Source organism: Anthonomus grandis, chromosome 16 (assembly GCF_022605725.1).
Source record: "Anthonomus grandis grandis chromosome 16, icAntGran1.3, whole genome shotgun sequence".
NCBI classification, from domain to species: domain Eukaryota; kingdom Metazoa; phylum Arthropoda; class Insecta; order Coleoptera; family Curculionidae; genus Anthonomus; species Anthonomus grandis.
The window spans coordinates 11867695-11886160 of record NC_065561.1 but is presented as its reverse complement, the minus strand read 5'-3'; the positions used below and the strand labels follow the sequence as shown (position 1 = coordinate 11886160).

The following is an 18466-nucleotide window of genomic DNA, read 5'->3' as shown; positions in this document are numbered from 1 at the left end:
TGATTTATTATATTGTCGAGAGACCTATAATAAATTGAAATTAGCCAAAACTTTTGTGCCTCATTTTTTATCACAGGTGAATTTAAGAACGTTTCTTCGTGTACTGCGGAAATGGAAGCTTCAACTACATATTCTTTAAGTCTTATACTTTCTGTTTTTTTACGTTTTGAACAATTTTTTTGGGGGGGCTAATTTCATTTTAAAGGGGGCTAAGCCCCCCCAAGCCTCCCCCTAACTCGGCCCATGGTCATTACTCAAAGAGGTACCTCACCTCGGTAAGGTGGGAGTAAGATCCAGGGATTCTCCTTGAATATTTAAGAAAAAGGACCGATGACATCTAGAATTTAGGGTATACATCAGTGTTAACAAATTTTTAATATCATACTCTTCATAAAGAATATTTTAATTACAGGGTTAGTTTTTATATATTACCACTCCCCTAACATTTTGGGGTACCCTCTGTACAAAAAAGTAGGTAGTAAACGTAAAATTTTTAGGGCATATTTTTGAGAAATATAGTTTTTATGTCTATAAATAATTAATTTATAAATTTGATAGATTGTAATTTTTGTATCATATCCTTAAAATGTAGAGAAAGCAAAATACATACCATGGACAGTGTTGTGCTAAAGCAGCACAAAAACAAATTGTATCAGGATCCCTTTTAAGACAATAAATTATAAACTTACTTTACTATTGACTTTAATTCTACCCCTACCCTTGTTAATTTGTTGATAACAGTGAAATTAACATTGTTAGTATCAAGCATTTAATTCTCAAAATAGGACTTAATATATTATACTTAAATCTCTAAAATATTGTCTTACATAATTGACCCATTAAATCTTTTTTTGATAGCGTATTGGGCTGTAAAATCTCTTTTACATTCTCTAAAAATCAATGAAAAAGTGCATTATTAACAATTTATTTTTTTGAAGGGCTTTAATGCATTAACTTAACAGCTTAAAAGCAAATTTGATGAATTTAATGTCAAAAAACTAACGAATTCAATTAAAAAATGTAAAAAATAAAGTTAAATTACATACATTATCACTCTTAGCCTCTTCAAAAATTAAATTAATACACTTGCACTATTTCATAATTTTTTAGAGTTTGTGATCGAGATTCACAGCCTTTACGCTGTTAAAAATTGATTTAATGGGTCAATAATTTTAAATTTCGCGCTTTCTAAAATTTTGAATAGCACGCCTTTCATTTCTATGACGGATCGGTATTACAGTAGACTATTTTACTGACTGTGACAAATGTCAATTATTTTAGTTCGGTTAGACCGCAACCGTACGCTGCAATCGAGTTTAGGGTAAAGATGGTGCCTACTTGTCACTATAGGATTGAACCCTCTCATACTTTTAATTACTCTATGTTTTCACACCATGTAAGTTCCACGCGGCGCTTAGTGTTCCGTCTGGTAGTGGCTACTACCATAGTGCTAGGGCTGCGCACTCTATTGACATTTATTACAAACTACTTTTAGTTGTTGTGTAATGATATAAGCATTCCCCATTCAATTTGATAAGGCATACAGACTCGATTCATAGGGCTCCAAAAGACTAAGGCGTTCAGTTGCAAAACTGCTTAAATCCATTTTTATTCAAAATGACATATATGTGGCGCTGTTTTCTTTAAGACAAAACTTGATAAATCGCAAAGAAATTGCCTTCAAAAAAGTAGTAACGGTAGCAAAACTTTTGAAATCCTATGTAAATAATGTTTGAAAAGTGTTTTAATCGATTAATCTGAAACGTTTTCAAAACTCTTTTCTTCCATTTACACTTATACCACAGTAATAATACGCGGAATCAAAACTGTTTTGTTCCGCGAGATCTTACAGGCATGTGTTCCACAAATAATATTTTTATGGTTTAGTTTTGTTTTGACTGCGGTGTAAATAGGTACGTTGATTTTGTTTGTGCAGTGCTTGAAAGTTAATTTGTGCTGTTTTTGTTAAAAATTTGTTAATATAAAGAGTCTTACACACATTGTGACATGGAAGACTCATTTTGTCTTGCTACACCTGGTAAAAGCCGAAAGAAATTGCGAAATCCATCAAACTGGAAGAAAGCAAAAGATAAAGTTCAAAGGTAATATTTTAAATAAATTTTTAATAGTTAGGTAGGTAGGTACTTAAAATATTTTTTTATTGCAGGTATAAGCCTAAAACTCTACCGAGACACCCCAAATGTCATCACAAAAAAAGTACTTTTGCCTGTGCACACTTGTCTATGCAAGATATTCGAAGATTTCATGAAAAATTCTATGAAAATACTAAAAATTGCGCAAGATAACTTTATTCTTAAACATACAGAACCAAATGTTCCAAAAAGGCGCCGTCCAATAAAAGGAACCCGAAATAATTCCGTTTCGTTAAAATATTTTATTAAAACTAAAGATGGCACTTTCCAGATTTGCAGTAAAGCCTTTTTATTTATCTTGGACATTTCAAGGTTTCGGGTGCAAAATATAGCTAAAAATTATTTGATTGACACTATACCACCCAAAGAAAATAGAGGAGGGGACAAAATATGCCGAAAGAAGAGAAAATGTAAAAGCATTTATTTTAAAGTTAAAATGTGTTCAGTCTCACTACACTAGGAATAAATCTCAACGACGGTATATGCCAAGTGATCTATCCATAAGGCAGTTGTGGAAAATATACTGTGATGAAAACAGTAGATTGGCTGTAAAATATGACTATTTCCGGGAAGTATTTACAACGGATTTTAATATTAGCTTCAAGAGTCCTGCCACCGATGCTTGCTCGGAATGTATAAGACTTAAAAGCTTAATAACTGCCGAAACCAACAGGGATAATAAGGCAAAGCTAATATGCATGCTATGTGTTCATAATCTAAAAGCAAAGGCATTTTATGAAGCACTTAAAAAACCTGAGGAAAATACTTTAAAATTATCTTTCGACTGTCAAAAAAATATGGTGTTGCCCCGAGTCCCGGATCAATCAGCTTACTATTCCAGGCAGCTCTATCTATACAATTTCACAGTATGTGAAGGAAATTCCAATGACAAACAGACTAAGGAAAGTATCACTTCATACACTTGGACCGAGAATGTATGCGCTAAGGGCTCAAATGAAATATCTTCACTAGTTAATCATAAACTTTCTATGTAGACTTGACTGATCCTCAATCAAACTTTTTTGCGATGGGTGTCCTGGCCAGAACAAGAACGTAACAATGAGAGGTATGCTGATGTATTGGCTGTATCACTCTAACTCTACAGTGAATGAACTTATTGTGACATTTCCTGTGGTTGGTCACTCTTTTCTACCGGCGGATCGTGTTTTCGGACGAATTGAAAAAAGAGTTAGAAAAAAGGAAGTTATAGTTCATCCTGATGAATATAGGAAATTTTTTTCTGAGTTTTCAACTGTGCTTGATATCGAAAAAGATTGTCAAATTTTCACCTGGGCAGTGGCATTTTAAATTTGCTCCATGTAAAAGAATTTCAATTTTAAAGAAATGGAACTCAAGCAGTGTTCGTAAAGGGGAAAGTAAATTACAAAAGCGATTTCGGGATATACAAGTCCGTTTTGAAAAAAGGAAAAACCTCGGCTACCTTAAATTTGGAGCCTCTACCTAAGGAATGTGCAGTAAAACCAGCCAAGCTTAAGGATGTGGATGCTTTATTAAAAAAACATTTGGTTTAGAGTGGAGAAACATTGAAGAGGTCGATATAACATTTTATAAAAAAGTAATTGACAACGCCATTGAATCACTTCATGATACAGAAGTTGAAGAAGAATAAGAAGAAGGGATGGAACCCATGGAAGAAGACGATGGACTAAGAATTTAATTTTTAAGTTTCATTCAAAAAAAATATTTGTTTTTAAATTATAAACTTTTACTTGTTTAAAACTCCCTAAATCCTACAGATACTGAAACAAAACTTTTTAGTTCTATGGTGCGGTAGCAAAACTTGATATATCCCTATTATTTTTGTCCATAACTACTTCTTTTAAACAAAAATTTACTACTTAGTAACAAATATTTAAATAAACAGTTGTCATAAATGTGTATTTTTATTTTAAAGCACAAAAATTTGTTCTTACAAGAAATCCGAAATTTTTTTCTTCTCCTGTAAAATTGGTTAGCACGGATCTAAAGAGTTTTCGAATTGGGCGCCTCGACTATACAAATTTATTATTTGTAATTTTTTGTTCGTAAATCAGCATTTTCGAATTTTGAGGACCAAAATCTCTGAAATTTGTTGCTTATAAATCCATTGATTCTATGGGATTTTCTTTTTTTAGAAAGTCTCGGGAATCATCAGGTACCAAGAGGCCGGGATGGTTTCACTTCTCAAAACTCTAAACTCTTACGCTACGACATTTAATAAGAATCCTATGAGCAAAAGTATATCATGTTTCTGAGCTCTATAAAATTATTTAAGAACTAAAAAAGATAATAGCTCAACTTCACCCAGCATCAAACAAGATCGGGTTAAAGTTGAACATCAGCAAATCAAAGTGATCAGTGATCTGTAATAGCACAGACAACATTACTGCAGACAATATAATATTGGAAAATATGGATGAATCTCCGACACGTTTAATAGATTATTCAGGGAAATCAGACTGTAGAAATTAAATGCAGCGGCGGTGGCTTGACGATATTAGAGAACAGAAGAGCATGGAAACATATGGGAGAGGCCTACATCCAAAAGTGGACTGACAATGGCTAAAGAAAAAGAAGAAAATATGAAAGACCAATGTCAAACCATTTCTGTTTATATTTGTAGTCGTCGTGGTTAATTTCCATTGTTTTTACGGGAGGCGAAAGGCACTCTGCTAATAATAACTCAAACTTTTTAACGATCAACCCGAGCTCGTGTATTTTTTGCTCCTCATCCAAAGCACACTTAATTGAGGTTCCTGTGATGGTTCACACGTTCAAAAAATCACCATCAAGGTGACCGCGTACAGCACAATGGTATGTGAGTAGTCATAAATCGAACGGCCAAAATGCCTCTTTAATTTAATACACTACATGTGTGTGCGAGTTTGAGCTTCATGGGACTCAGGTAAAATTTTTCTACCTGTTTCCATCTTAATGTGCCTTTTATTCGACAACTCGGTGTGTGTATATGCGAAGATGCAATTCTCTTTTCCATCATGACGATTTTTTTCTTTTCTTTTGCTGATTGGTTTATTTAGCGTTCAGGTGGTTGCAGGTAAATGGGGCTTAACGCCAGTGGCGTACGAATTACCCTTGGAATTTAAATTAATATTAACACCTTGTCTTTTATGCTATGCATAATCAAATTATACTTCAAAGAAAGTTTGTTTCGGTATCAAGATAAACACCAAAAATGCCGCCTAACCTACCAATTTAAGCTATTTTATTCGGCACTATGAACGTTATTTATGTATCCTGTTCGGCATAATTTAGGCAAAGTAATTATAGTCCTGTAGTACCAACTGACCATAAAAATTACATTGTTTCTCTGTGAGACAATAAAGTTTTTATTACCCAAGATTATAAAAATGAACGTATTTTTGTTGACCGCTTAACGTTCGGATATTATGTTTTTTTTTACTGATTGGGTTTAAGAGGCGTTATTCTTAAATTAGAAACTCAGTAATATCTAATTTTATTATCCTCCATTGAAGACTCAAGATCTAACCCAAGAAAGATTAACATTTAGATATACAATCGTTTACACATCCACCTGCTATAGATATGTCCTCTAGCTCAGCCCATAAATTTAGACTTAATTAGATTTATAAAGAATAATGTTTAAATGTCTGTAACCTGATTTCGAAAATAAAATAGCTTTTTAGAGATTTTTGTCTAAATGATAATCCAATAGGATTTTCTAGCGTAAATATTTTTTATGATTATAAAACTAAGTATGAAGCAATGGAGATGAAATAATAGCGACGGAGCTTTATTAAAAACTTAATGAGATTTCTTTCAGATATTTGCAATAATTTCTTATGTTTCTCAGCAATTTGAGGTAATTATTTATGCCTTTTAGATATCACATTTTATTCTTTAGACATTTTAACGATTTTCAATCTTATTTTCGGATGGCATTGTGGATTAATAGAAGAGCCGCCACTGCAATAAAACCTATTTAAAACTAAATATTAGCTTTATGTACCTGGGTTTTTATGTCCTGTTAAATGAAATATATATAATGGTCTTAAAGACTTCAGCAATATATATTGTAACGAAATTCGGGAACACACTTTTATTGTCAACGTCAAAAACACTAACCTAACTCGCTTTGACTGTCGTTTAATTGTTTCCAAGGTAAAAAACTGACTAAACAATTAAAACTGAATGATTTGTCACGAAGCGCGTCCTTTTTAAAACCCGATGGAACAGTTTCGAAATATTTAGAATTATCTTCATTGTTTTTGCCCAAAGAGACCAATAATTTTAGGAGAATACTGACAGTCAAAGCAAGCAAGTATACAAATTCTAGAAAATTAGAACTACAGGGATTTACAATAATATAACCTAAATAACTAAATAACCTAAATTGGGGCCAAAATGGGGCTCTCAAACAAGATGAACTACCTAAAAACTAAACACTATAGATGAAAATAATAAACCAAACGTAAGTAGAACCCTAAAGAAACCCTACGAATCAACTTTAACTACACAATACTAATAAAATTGTACAAAAACTAGCAGAATAATTAACGTATTTACATTTTCATAATACTGCTCCCCTCTCAAGTTTAATCGTCCCGATCAAACATGGGACCACCTGAGTCATGATAGGGCGCTAGCCGGACGATGTTTACAATTTTCATCTTATATACATTCATTCATACATTCATTCATCTTTATACTTTCTTCATACTGATCTTGGATTAAACTAGCTACATCCCACTCTTTAGAACTGTGAAGGCCAATACGATTACAAGTAAATATCTCTGGATGCTGTTTTGATTTCTTTTTAAAACAATGTTGACATGTTTCAATACAGGGTCTTCTCGATAAAGCATCGGCATTTTGGTGATATGCGCCTTTCCTATGTTCTATTGTAAAGTCATACTCTTGTAATCGTTGAAGCCACCTTGCTATTTGTCCTTCGGGGTTTTTAAACTGAAACAGCTATTTCAACGAAGCATGGTCGATTCTAAGGATAAATCGTTGACCATACAAATATTTATGGAAATGTTCAATAGCTTTTACTGCTGACAATAGCTCTCGTCTAGTGACACAATAGTTTCTTTCTGGTTTTGATAATGTTTTACTGAAATAAGCTATTACTTGCTCGCCATCTTCATATTTTTGTGATAGAACGGCCCCAATTCCAACATTACTCGCATCGGTATCCAAAATAAAAGTTTGTCCAGGAATCGGATATGTTAAAATTGGAGATGTGCATAGTGCTCTCTTTAACTGTTGAAATGCTTCTTCACAGTCTGTTGACCAACTAAATACCACTTTGTCCTCCGTGAGCTTATGTAGAGGCTTTGCAAGATTAGCGAAATTTCTTACAAATCTTCTGTAATAGGTACAAAGGCCCAGAAAGCTTCTTAACTGGTGTTTGTCAGTGGGTCGTGGCCATTTTTCGATCACCTCTACTTTATCTGGATCAGTCTTGACACCTTTTTTTGATATTACATGGCCAAGGTATCGAACTTCTTTTTGAAATAAGCAACATTTTTTAGGACTTAGCTTCAGGTTGGCCTCTCGCAGTTTAACAAATACCTTTTGAATATTCTTCAAATGATCTTCAAATGTTTTCCCCAGTATGATAACGTCATCCAGATAAACTAAACATGATTCCCAAGTCATTCCACGTAAAACTGTGTCCATAAGTCTCTCAAAGGTAGCTGGAGCATTGCAGAGTCCAAAGGGCATTACTGTAAACTGCCAAAGTCCTGTTCCAGTCGAGAATGCGGTCTTTTCCTTATCTTCTGGGTGCATCTTTACCTGCCAGTATCCACTCTTTAGATCGAGTGTTAAGAACCATTGTGAACCTGATAGCGTGTCCAGGGTGTCGTCAATTCTTGGTAGGGGATAACTGTCTTTCTTGGTAATATTATTCAGTCGCCGATAGTCTACACAAAATCTAGTGGATCCATCCTTTTTCTTCACTAGCACAACTGGAGATGTCCAAGGACTCTGAGAAGGCTCTATCACTCCTTGTGTCCTCATTTCTTGAAGCATTGAGGAAACTTCTCCTTGTTTAGCTATCGGAATTCTTCGAGGTGCTTGTTTAATCGGAGTATTCTCTCCAGTGTTAATTCGATGCTGCACCAAATCAGTTCTTCCCAGGTCTTTATCGTGCAAGGAAAACACATCTTGATTTTCTTCAAGAAGACGTCGTAATTTACTACACTGGTCCATGGTTAAATTGGCAGAAGATTCTTCAAATAGGTTTTGTAAACATACAGGAAAAGGTCTGTTTAAATAACGACTTCTATCAGCATTTTTCATGACTGCCACTACTTCAGAGCATACGCCAATGTTCTCTCCTTGTTTCAGGTGTTGATCATATCCTTTTAAATTTACCATTCGAACCAAAATAGTAGATTTCTTCTGCGTAGTTAACGTCGTGGCTGGAAAAATTCGTTGACCATATAGTTTGCATTTTTCCATGGGCTCAATCAAAACAGTTTCTCCCTCTTTTCCTCCAGTTGTAGCATAAACCACCACCTCTGAATTTCCTGGTATAGTAACATCCTTGAATAACTTAACGACTCTGGTATTTACTTTATCTTCATATAGGTGGTGCATAAAAATCTCTTCATTTCTCGTCGTCAATATCCGGTTATATACATCCATTTTAAACTGCTGAGCATTCATAACATCTAATCCTAATATGACATCATCCATGATTTCTGCCACTAGTACTGGCTGTTGGAATGTTGTTAAGCCAATGGTGACTGTAGCTTCGTGCAATCCAAGAATCGGGATCCTTTTTCCATTTGCAGACTCCAGAATTAAATTGGGTGGTGCTGAGAGCCTACAGTGTGCTACGATGTTCGGCTTCACGATAGTATGACTTGATCCTGTATCCACTACCATCTCACATTCACGGCCGCATATTTTCCCGGTACTACCAAGCTCTCTCCAGGATGTGGCAGCCGGTTTAGTTTTATACGTGGGGCTTGGTAGCACCCAGCCAGCTTGAAGTTGAAGTTTTCCTGGTTCCTTGGATCTCTTAAAGGCTTGGGGCATTGACGTTTAAGGTGCCCCTCCTCATTGCAATTCCAGCATTGCTTCCTCGCTAATAATGATTCAAGCTTCTTTAGGCGGTCTTCGAGATCACTTTCCGAAGTTCTGATTTGTCTTATTCGTGTCTGCCTTCTAGTTGCTTGAAAAGCTGCCTCATACTCTAGTCCATGGGCCAAAGCTTCCGATATACTTTTATGATGAGCCATCCTTAGAGCGTGGTTAGTATCTGGATCTCGAACTCCGTCAATAAAACAATTTATAGAAATTTGTTCTCGGAACTCTGTTGGGGCTGAAGGGTAAGCCAGATTTACTAATCGAGCAACATCGGCCTCAAACTGTTGGAGTCCTTCCTCGAATTGTTGTCTTCTAGATTTCAATTGAGCCTGGTACACTTGTTGTAGATGGGCTTCACCGTATCTCATCTCTAAGGTACGCACCAGTACGTCGAAATTGAGCTGATCCTCAGATGGCACCATTCTTAATATTTCTGTAGCTTCTCCTCTAAGGCTTAGCTTAAGATTGATTGCCTTTTCTTCGTTATCCCAGCGATTTCCCCTAGCAGCGGCTTCAAATTGATTCAAATAGGTACTCCAAGCTTCTTTGCCGTCGAATTTTGGTGGCTTTACTTTCATCATTGTTTGCATTCCAGGATCGGGATGAAGAGGAGTCCGTTTTACTTTCATCTCTAGTTCTTGGATCTTTTTTTGTACTTGCCCCAATTCTTCTTCTACTGTTGCTTCAAAGTTAGTCATTAATTGTTTCTGATTCTTCTCCAGATCTTCTTTAAGTTGTAAAACTCGTTCCTCTTGTTTTCTGTCTCGTTCCTCCTGCTCCTTTTTAAGATTATTTTTAAATTAAGTAAGTCATCTTTCATGGTTCGAATCAGGTCTTCATTTTCTTTCTTTAAGTCATCTTTCATGGTCCTTATCAGGTCTTCATTTTCCTTCTTCAGGTCAGATTTAATTGTCTTTAGTAAATCTTCCTGTTTCTTGTCTCGCTCTTCTTGTTTGCGGTCTCGTTCTTCTTGTTTGCGATCTCGTTCTTCTTGTTCTTCCTTCTGTTTACGGTCTCGTTGTTCTTGTTCTTCCTTCTGTTTACGGTCTCGTTCTTCTTGTTCTACTTTTTGCTCGTCAAACTTCCTTAATAGCAGCTCCATCAATTTCTCGGTCTCCATCTTGGCCTGACTTCTTGTTAAAGGCATCCACTAAAATGAGCTTCCAAATATCCCACTTCTGACACCAATTGTAACGAAATTCGGGAACACACTTTTATTGTCAACGTCAAAAACACTAACCTAACTCGCTTTGACTGTCGTTTAATTGTTTCCAAGGTAAAAAACTGACTAAACAATTAAAACTGAATGATTTGTCACGAAGCGCGTCCTTTTTAAAACCCGATGGAACAGTTTCGAAATATTTAGAATTATCTTCATTGTTTTTGCCCAAAGAGACCAATAATTTTAGGAGAATACTGACAGTCAAAGCAAGCAAGTATACAAATTCTAGAAAATTAGAACTACAGGGATTTACAATAATATAACCTAAATAACCTAAATTGGGGCCAAAATGGGGCTCTCAAACAAGATGAACTACCTAAAAACTAAACACTATAGATGAAAATAATAAACCAAACGTAAGTAGAACCCTAAAGAAACCCTACGAATCAACTTTAACTACACAATACTAATAAAATTGTACAAAAACTAGCAGAATAATTAACGTATTTACATTTTCATAATAATATTTTGGAATATGTAGAATATTTATTTTGACACATATTGATAAAACCAGAAAAGCTTGTATGTTGTATATGGGTATTGCTATTATTCTACGGGATTCAGAATCAGGAGAATCGTAAGTTGGTGAATTCCCATATTATGGATGAATTTTATGAGAATGTGTTTTTATGACTGTTGTCAAAACTTCATCTTTCGGATATTCTGGCAATATTGCTAGCCGGTGTAGATACTGAGGCTTTGGAACATATTACAGGATATAAATGTGTTTAGGTATTATGAAATAAGCTTAATTTTTCCTTAATTTAATATCCCCTATGATAATAGATCAATAATATACGGTATGCAGATGATACAATATTGATACCAGATAATATGAATGATATCCAAAGCCTCCTGGACATAGTTGGAAAGCACGGCCTATTATCTGGGCACTTGGTTATGTAAAGACTAGTCTTGTAAGTCGATGTAAAAACAAATATCGGATGGAAAAAGCAAAGACCTCATTCATGAAATTTCGTCCTTAAGACTTTTAAGCTCAATTTCAGAACAGAAGATTCACATAATGTTACGTATGGTCCATAGTGTTCATATTCCATAGTGTTCATAGTACCATAGTGTTCATACCTAGTGTTTATAGTGCCATATCCTGGAAGGGTGGACATTAAAAGTTAGCACAATAAATTGGCTGGAAGCATTTAAAATGTGGATCTATCAAAAAATCTTGAAAGTCCGATGGATACCTATAAAAACCAACGAGGAAATTTTCCACCCTGGTATATATGCTATTATTAAAAGAAAATCGTACAGACTTTTTCTGGAGACGTAGGTAAAGGCTGATAGATATTTTTTATCTCCTAAAATTTTTAAAGGTGTAAATCTAATGCAGGTTCTTCTGAAACATACAGACTGACTTAATCTCCTACTGCTTATCGAATTTCACACTTTTGTATCTTTAAAGGTGCAAAGATACGTGTGGTATTAGATACAATACTTCTTGCAACACATCTAAAGGTGTTTCTCTTAATGATAGTCTCTTGACTAAATCGAAACTCCAGCAGGATATCTCCTCAATATTGTTACGATTTCGGATTCATCCACTTGTATTTATATGCGACATTAAATAGATGTATAGGCAAATTCTCATTGAGCCAATAAGAAAGTTTCAGAAAATTTTGTAGCATTTTTTTGAGAATGCACAACCTCAAACCATTACAAGAACTTGTCAATCAGGAGCAGCCAAATTTTTCTGAGGCTGCAGGAGTTCCTAAAAACAATATTTTTGTCGATGGTGCTGTAGTAGGGGCAGACTCCTTAGACGCCTTAGTGTCTCTTTAAAAGGAGCTGATTCAATTTCGTCAAGGGTAGTTTAAGCTTAGGAAGTGGGCAAGTAATCATCCAATGGTTCTACCAAATGTGTCTCTTTCTCGTGCACAAATATCTTGTTTCTTTGGCAAGGAAGGGCATTTATTCATATAAGTTTTAGATCTTAAGTGGAACCGCATATAAAGCGCAATATCCTATCTACAGTTGCTCGGATTTATGACTCCCTGGATTTCTTGTCCCCTACTGTCCCTTTTGCTAAACTTCTCATGGAGCAGCCATGGTTATCAAATATTGGTTAAGATGATCCGCCGTCAGATAAAATTGTTCAGAATTGAAATATATTCAAAATGAAACTTCTTACTATATCTGTCATACTCATAAGAGTATTCGTTGACGAACCACTGCGCAGAGAATTGGCTTCTATGATGCGTCGCAAGTGGAGCTGTCGTATATTGTAGAATTACATACTACTCGAGCAACATATATAGCGTGAGCAGATTCCCAAGTGGTTTTAGCTTCGCTTGCTTTTTCAGTAAATCGCTGAACCCCTTGTGGCCATTAGGGATTTAATATACAAGACATAATCCCTTTGCGGGTTGGAGGTATGCCTCGACCGGTGATAATCCGATAGACCACTCTTCTCACAAAATTAGCTTGACACAACTTACTTCCAACCACATCTGGTTCCATGGTCCACCATTGCTACAAAGGCCTCTGCATTGTTGGCTTATTCAGCCTACCAATCTAGTATCCTCTGCACTGCCTGCGAAGTAAAAAAGCAAAGATGTGCCTAAAATTGATGTTTCTGAAAACAAGTTGCTTAAGTTGTTAGACAAAGTCTCCTCTTTGTCCCAAATACAACGTGTATGTTTTGCGCTTTGCCATGCGGACAGTCAAAGAGAACGAGATTTTTGTTCGTCCCATAGAATTACAAAATTCACTTTATATTTTAGTGAAATGTGTACAGCATCCGCCGAAACTTTTCTGAAAACTAGCTGTTTTTGTCGCGAACAATCGTTGCTTTAAGTGGGTAGTAGGATTGGAAACTCAGATTTATAACAAAAAATATTCCTTACTTTTGCCTTAATGTCATAGACTCACTCAACTTATAATTAAGCAAGTTTACACAAAGAATCTTCACCCTGGATTCAAGATCCTGCAGTATTTGCTAATTCAGAAATTTTGAAGTATATGGCCTCGCGTTGCTATATTTAGATGTCTCTTACGCTGTGTAAACTGCCTTCGTTCTACCCTGGATCTTACAATGCAAGATTATCGGATTTACCCACATTTCGGGTATTACAGATCAAACTATTCTCATTTGTTTGCTATACTGGATCCATAATGATTACCCTAAGCAAAGTACGGGGTGTAAGAGGCTTTAGGCGTATGTCTGTGTATTTGTTTATTATACTATAAAGGCCACACACCAGGGAATTAGTTTTCTTGGTTCCAGCCGGCAGCATACTGATCAAACATTCTGTGGAATCCCTAGCTATTGATTGGAGGTTTAATTCCCCAAATGCCCCTCAATTTAACGGACTTTCTGAGGCTAGGAAGACCCATCTGTATAGGGTTATTGGGTAGCAAGTGTTAATCTACGAGGAGTTAAATACTCTGCTTGTCCAAATTGATGCTCTGTTAAATTCGCGCTTCCTGTGTAGTCAAGATTCCAATTATCTACAATCCCTTAGTCCTGCTCAGTTCATGACTCTTGAACTAAATAATTCTGTTCTAGACTCTGATCTCGCCCACTTAAGGTTGAATCGACTAAACCGTTGACGATTGACCCAGCGAAAGCATGGTGGCTTCTGGAAGCGTTGGCACCCCGAGTACCTTCATATGCTCCAGCAGAAAGCTAAGTGGAAGAAGTGTTGTTCTTATTAAAAGCGAGCAAAAGCAACTCCTGCTTTGGAACTTGGATCGCGTGATACAGCTGCATCCTGGGAATGATGGCGTGGTACTTTAGATACTGCCCATGGTATTCCGCAACGTCCGATGATTAAACTATGACCTCTACCAGAGAATAAGTTTTGATTATTTTATGAATATTTATTTTTGTTTTCTTAAGGAGTAGAAGTTGGTAAGTCTTAGACTATTGAATAAAAACCTGTGATTTTGTTAGGTAAAAATGTTTGCGCCGCAATATCATAATTACTTGAATTTAGCGGCTGAACTTCAAAACCTAACGGCCAAGTCATTTAAATTTAAATTTTAGTTGAACCGATCTTGATCCACAACGTTTCTGTCTATTGGTACGACTTTTGGAGTGGGAACGTTGGAGAGAGACAATAGACCGCGACAGACCAGGAGTAAAGCAATTTTTTTTAATTGTTTATATATTAAAACCAACTTAGTCTTAAAAATTTAAAAGAAGGTCACATCAATATACGTTCTTTAGGACCGAGTATTGTTGAAATAAAATTAATTCTTTTTACTTTAAACCTAGACAGAGTAACAGAAAGTTGTGTACATAAAGTGGAACTTGCAGCACCAGTTGAATTTTTTGAAGAACAATGGCTTATTTTAAAAATAAATAAAATTAACTAAAGGCTTTGGAGTTTTTTATCGCCCACCTAACTTTAATGTTTTTAGAGCATTGGAGCATTTAGACAACTTCATCTCGAACATTGTTTCAATGGTAGATAAAACAATAATAATGGGCGATATCAACATAAATCTTTTAGAACATGAAGCTGTTACTGATCAGTTTGATTTTCTCTTACACTCCTTAAATTTTAAACGAATAGTAATGAATTCAACCAAATTTTCAAGGCAGAAAGCGAGTCTGATCGATATAATAATTGGGTCAAATGAACATTTATTATTTAATAATGTTGAACATAGAGACCTGCATAAGCACTCCGTCCATCAACTTATTTATTGCATCTTTGGAATAAATGTTCCCAAAATTCCCCGAAAGTATGTTACTTTGGAAAAATTCACAGAAAAAATTGGGAAGCGATTAATCAGTTTTTTATCGAGTCTGTACGCCGGGTGTCTACGCCAGTTCTCAAGATACCGTTCTGGGTAGCAGAGTAACAGATCAAAACTTTGATTTGGAATTGGTGGATAGGGATGGTGTATCTGAAGTTATTTCGCAAATAAAATCGAATGCCAGTGGCATTGATAGTATATCATTGGCAATGGTTAAGATGTGCTCCTGTACTCTCATACCGGTGCTAACTCATATGTTTAATATTTGCATCGAAAAAGGTGAATTTCTGACGGTGTGGAAAAAAGCAATAGTGCTGCTGCTGTCCAAGATATCTAACCTTCGGGTTTTGAAGGTTTTTTCTGATCCACGGGTAATAAGTCTACTATCTATGTTTTATAAGCTTTTATAAAAATAGCTCATATAACATTAGCAGATGATTGAGTATATTGTAAAAAATAATTTGCTTTCTGAATTTGTGCTCATGTTTAAGGCGAAACAACAGCTTTGGTACTGGTACTATCAGACTTCAGCAAAGCTTTCGACACTCTTCATTATAACCTACTTTTAGCAAAGCTCTTTCATTACGGGTTCTTACCAAATGCTATAGGTTTTTGTAGTAATTATCTTCCAAATCGGTCTCAGATAACAAGGGTTGATAACGCGTACTTTGAGTCAGCCGAATTAAACAGGGGCGTCCCTCAGGGATCCTTTTTGGGCCTTTGTTTTTTATACTTTATTTAAATAACTAAAAAAAAAATAAAATTTAAAACTGTGGTCTAGCTGTAGCAAGATTCTCTCTAACCTTAAACCTATTTATTATTATTCTGCTACTTGGGTTGTTTCATGAACAAAAAATCTGCTGTGATTTATATTTTGAAATTCCTCATAGATTTCTTACATATGTTTTCGTTTTTAGGCCTTTTTATCTACCCCCTTGTAACTACCATTTGAGCATATCATCTATTTGCTTAATAGTTGCATCATTCATTTTCTCATTCCATATCATTTTCATCACCGATATTGTGAAAACCTTGCTGGATTACTTCAATCCCATGGTGTGAGCTCCATCGATACATTTGAGCTGCTTCTGTGTATCCTGATATTCGTCGGTAAAACAAAGGCCAAGCGCATATGATTTTCACAATTTAAATACTAATTTAAGTAATTTATTGCACATATATTTACTAGTCAAGTTTTTTAAGGTAACTTGTTGCCATATATTTTTGCTGGGTACTGTGTATATACATACGTATATGCGAGGTATATTATAAATTGGACCGTATTTACTTAAGCATTAACCGCCGATTTTCATCATTTTAACTTTTATAAATTAATGTAATTCTATTAATCTTATAAACTTCATATGGTTATTATTCCTTTCTTTATTTAGCCGTGGACACATTGAAGTTTGAACTTTGATTATTAAGGGTTAGATTATTTGACAACTGTGACATTTCCTCTTTTCAATATACTGAAGCGGAGTTTACAGATTACTTTTTATGTTTCATTTTGCTAATCTAAATTAGTTGGGGCTTATCTAGTAATATTTTCTGCTTTAGCTCAAGGCCACATTCAGGGCCATATTAGGGCAAGATTTGGGGTATTATTGCACTAGGGTAGTAAAGCAGGTGGTACTTCTATATACATATTTGGTCATTTTACTGAGCTAGCTGGAGGCAATTTAAACCCCGGATACCCCTACTTGCAATAAGCCACCCTTAATTGGTAAATTCAACTTAATATACACTATATAGTTATTCTTAAAATTCGTTGTAGGTACGCGTGATAGGCAACACCGGAAAATTAATTTACATCAACCTAGATAGGAAAAATTGTCAGAAATGATCGCAAATAGCCATTTAGCAGTGGAAGAAGAAGAAGACATTAATAGTTACGAAAAAGAAAGAAATAACTAAATGCGACTTCGTTTATCCCTTATATTGAATTGCCAAACTAAAAAATAACCAAATATATTTAAATGCTTATGATTTTTTTTATAAGAAAACCATCATCTAAGTCATCATAATTAAACGAATTAACTATCACCTATTGATTATCACCTAGATTAATAATTTAGACTAATTTTAATTTTTTTTTCATCAGAAAGCGTTAGAATTATTGATATTTGATCTCTGTTTATGGTAAACATCAAAATATCTAATTTTTTTTTTAAATACTTATATAAACAATTTCTACGTGACTACGTACTGTATATACTTTCAATCTTATTTATTTCAATGTATAAATTATACGCTGGCAAATAATGTAATTTAAGCAATTCCATACCACAATATAAACTACAAACATCAAACCCAACTGAACTAATACTTTTGCCAAAAAAAAAAACAATAAAAACTGAATTGTGCTACTACTATCTAAGTATAGATTGGCAATCATTATTCTATCCTAAATAAAGTCCGCTTTAGACCAATCAAAAAGCGCACGCTAAAGAACCGCGAACTCTCATTGGTCGCGCGGTTAAACAAATTAAATAGCGGTAGAGGAGAATACAAATGAATATAGAAGCACACGTTTACACACACCTTGATTGGACAGCGCTGCGGTCGCATGGCCTGCTTACCTTTGACGAGATAAGCGTCAAAGTTGGAGACGATTCCTGCAATAAATAAGAGAGAGAGTTAGTCATATTTTCCACGATCTTATTCAGATAAAATTTATGTTATGGTAATGAAGTGATTCATATGAAAATTTATTGCTTTTACATGGCTTCGTTAGAAAACTTAGATTTTTTTTAATTCTTTAAAGTTAAGCATGTATTAATAATATAGCGTATTAATTACTATATTGTGATGGGAAATAAAATCGTTTTATTATTTATGGTAGACCTACTTCTGGTAGTTTTGATCATGTCCCTATTTAAAAATGCATTACAAATTTTAACCTCATTGTAAATGGGGATTTTAATATATATTTTATACTAGGTGATAGTAAAAGTAATTTTATATCTGATTCTGACATACGCCCTTTCACAAATTTCTCTGTCTGCTCCAGAGCATCTATTTATAACTTCAATATCTCAGATCGCAGTGCAGTGATAATTGATTTTCCTAACAATCTTTCACAAAAACTGGAATTACTTGAATTGCGATAGCACGTCAACTGAAGATAAAGCATGTTTATTGTAACTTTCCTTTAAAATAATATTAACTCATCTTTTCCAAGTATTGAAGTTCAGTATAAGAAATCTGAATTAAATCTTGATTGGTTTGTTGTTGAATTAAAAAAGGACGTTTTAAACCTTGTAACTCTTGTAAAAAAAAAACG

At 34.8% G+C, this 18466-nt stretch overlaps 1 protein-coding gene across 2 annotated transcripts in view; it reads right to left on the bottom strand.

Annotated features, from left to right (window-relative positions):
* Positions 1-18466, bottom strand: part of LOC126745596 (voltage-dependent L-type calcium channel subunit beta-2) — a 281586-nt gene that overhangs the window by 134497 nt on the left and 128623 nt on the right. For both annotated transcript variants that reach the window (XM_050453523.1, XM_050453524.1), the window contains one exon: positions 17725-17798. In XM_050453523.1, coding sequence (XP_050309480.1) covers positions 17725-17751 — 27 coding nt within the window. In that variant the 5' untranslated portion in view covers positions 17752-17798. The remainder of the gene's footprint in view (positions 1-17724; positions 17799-18466) is intronic.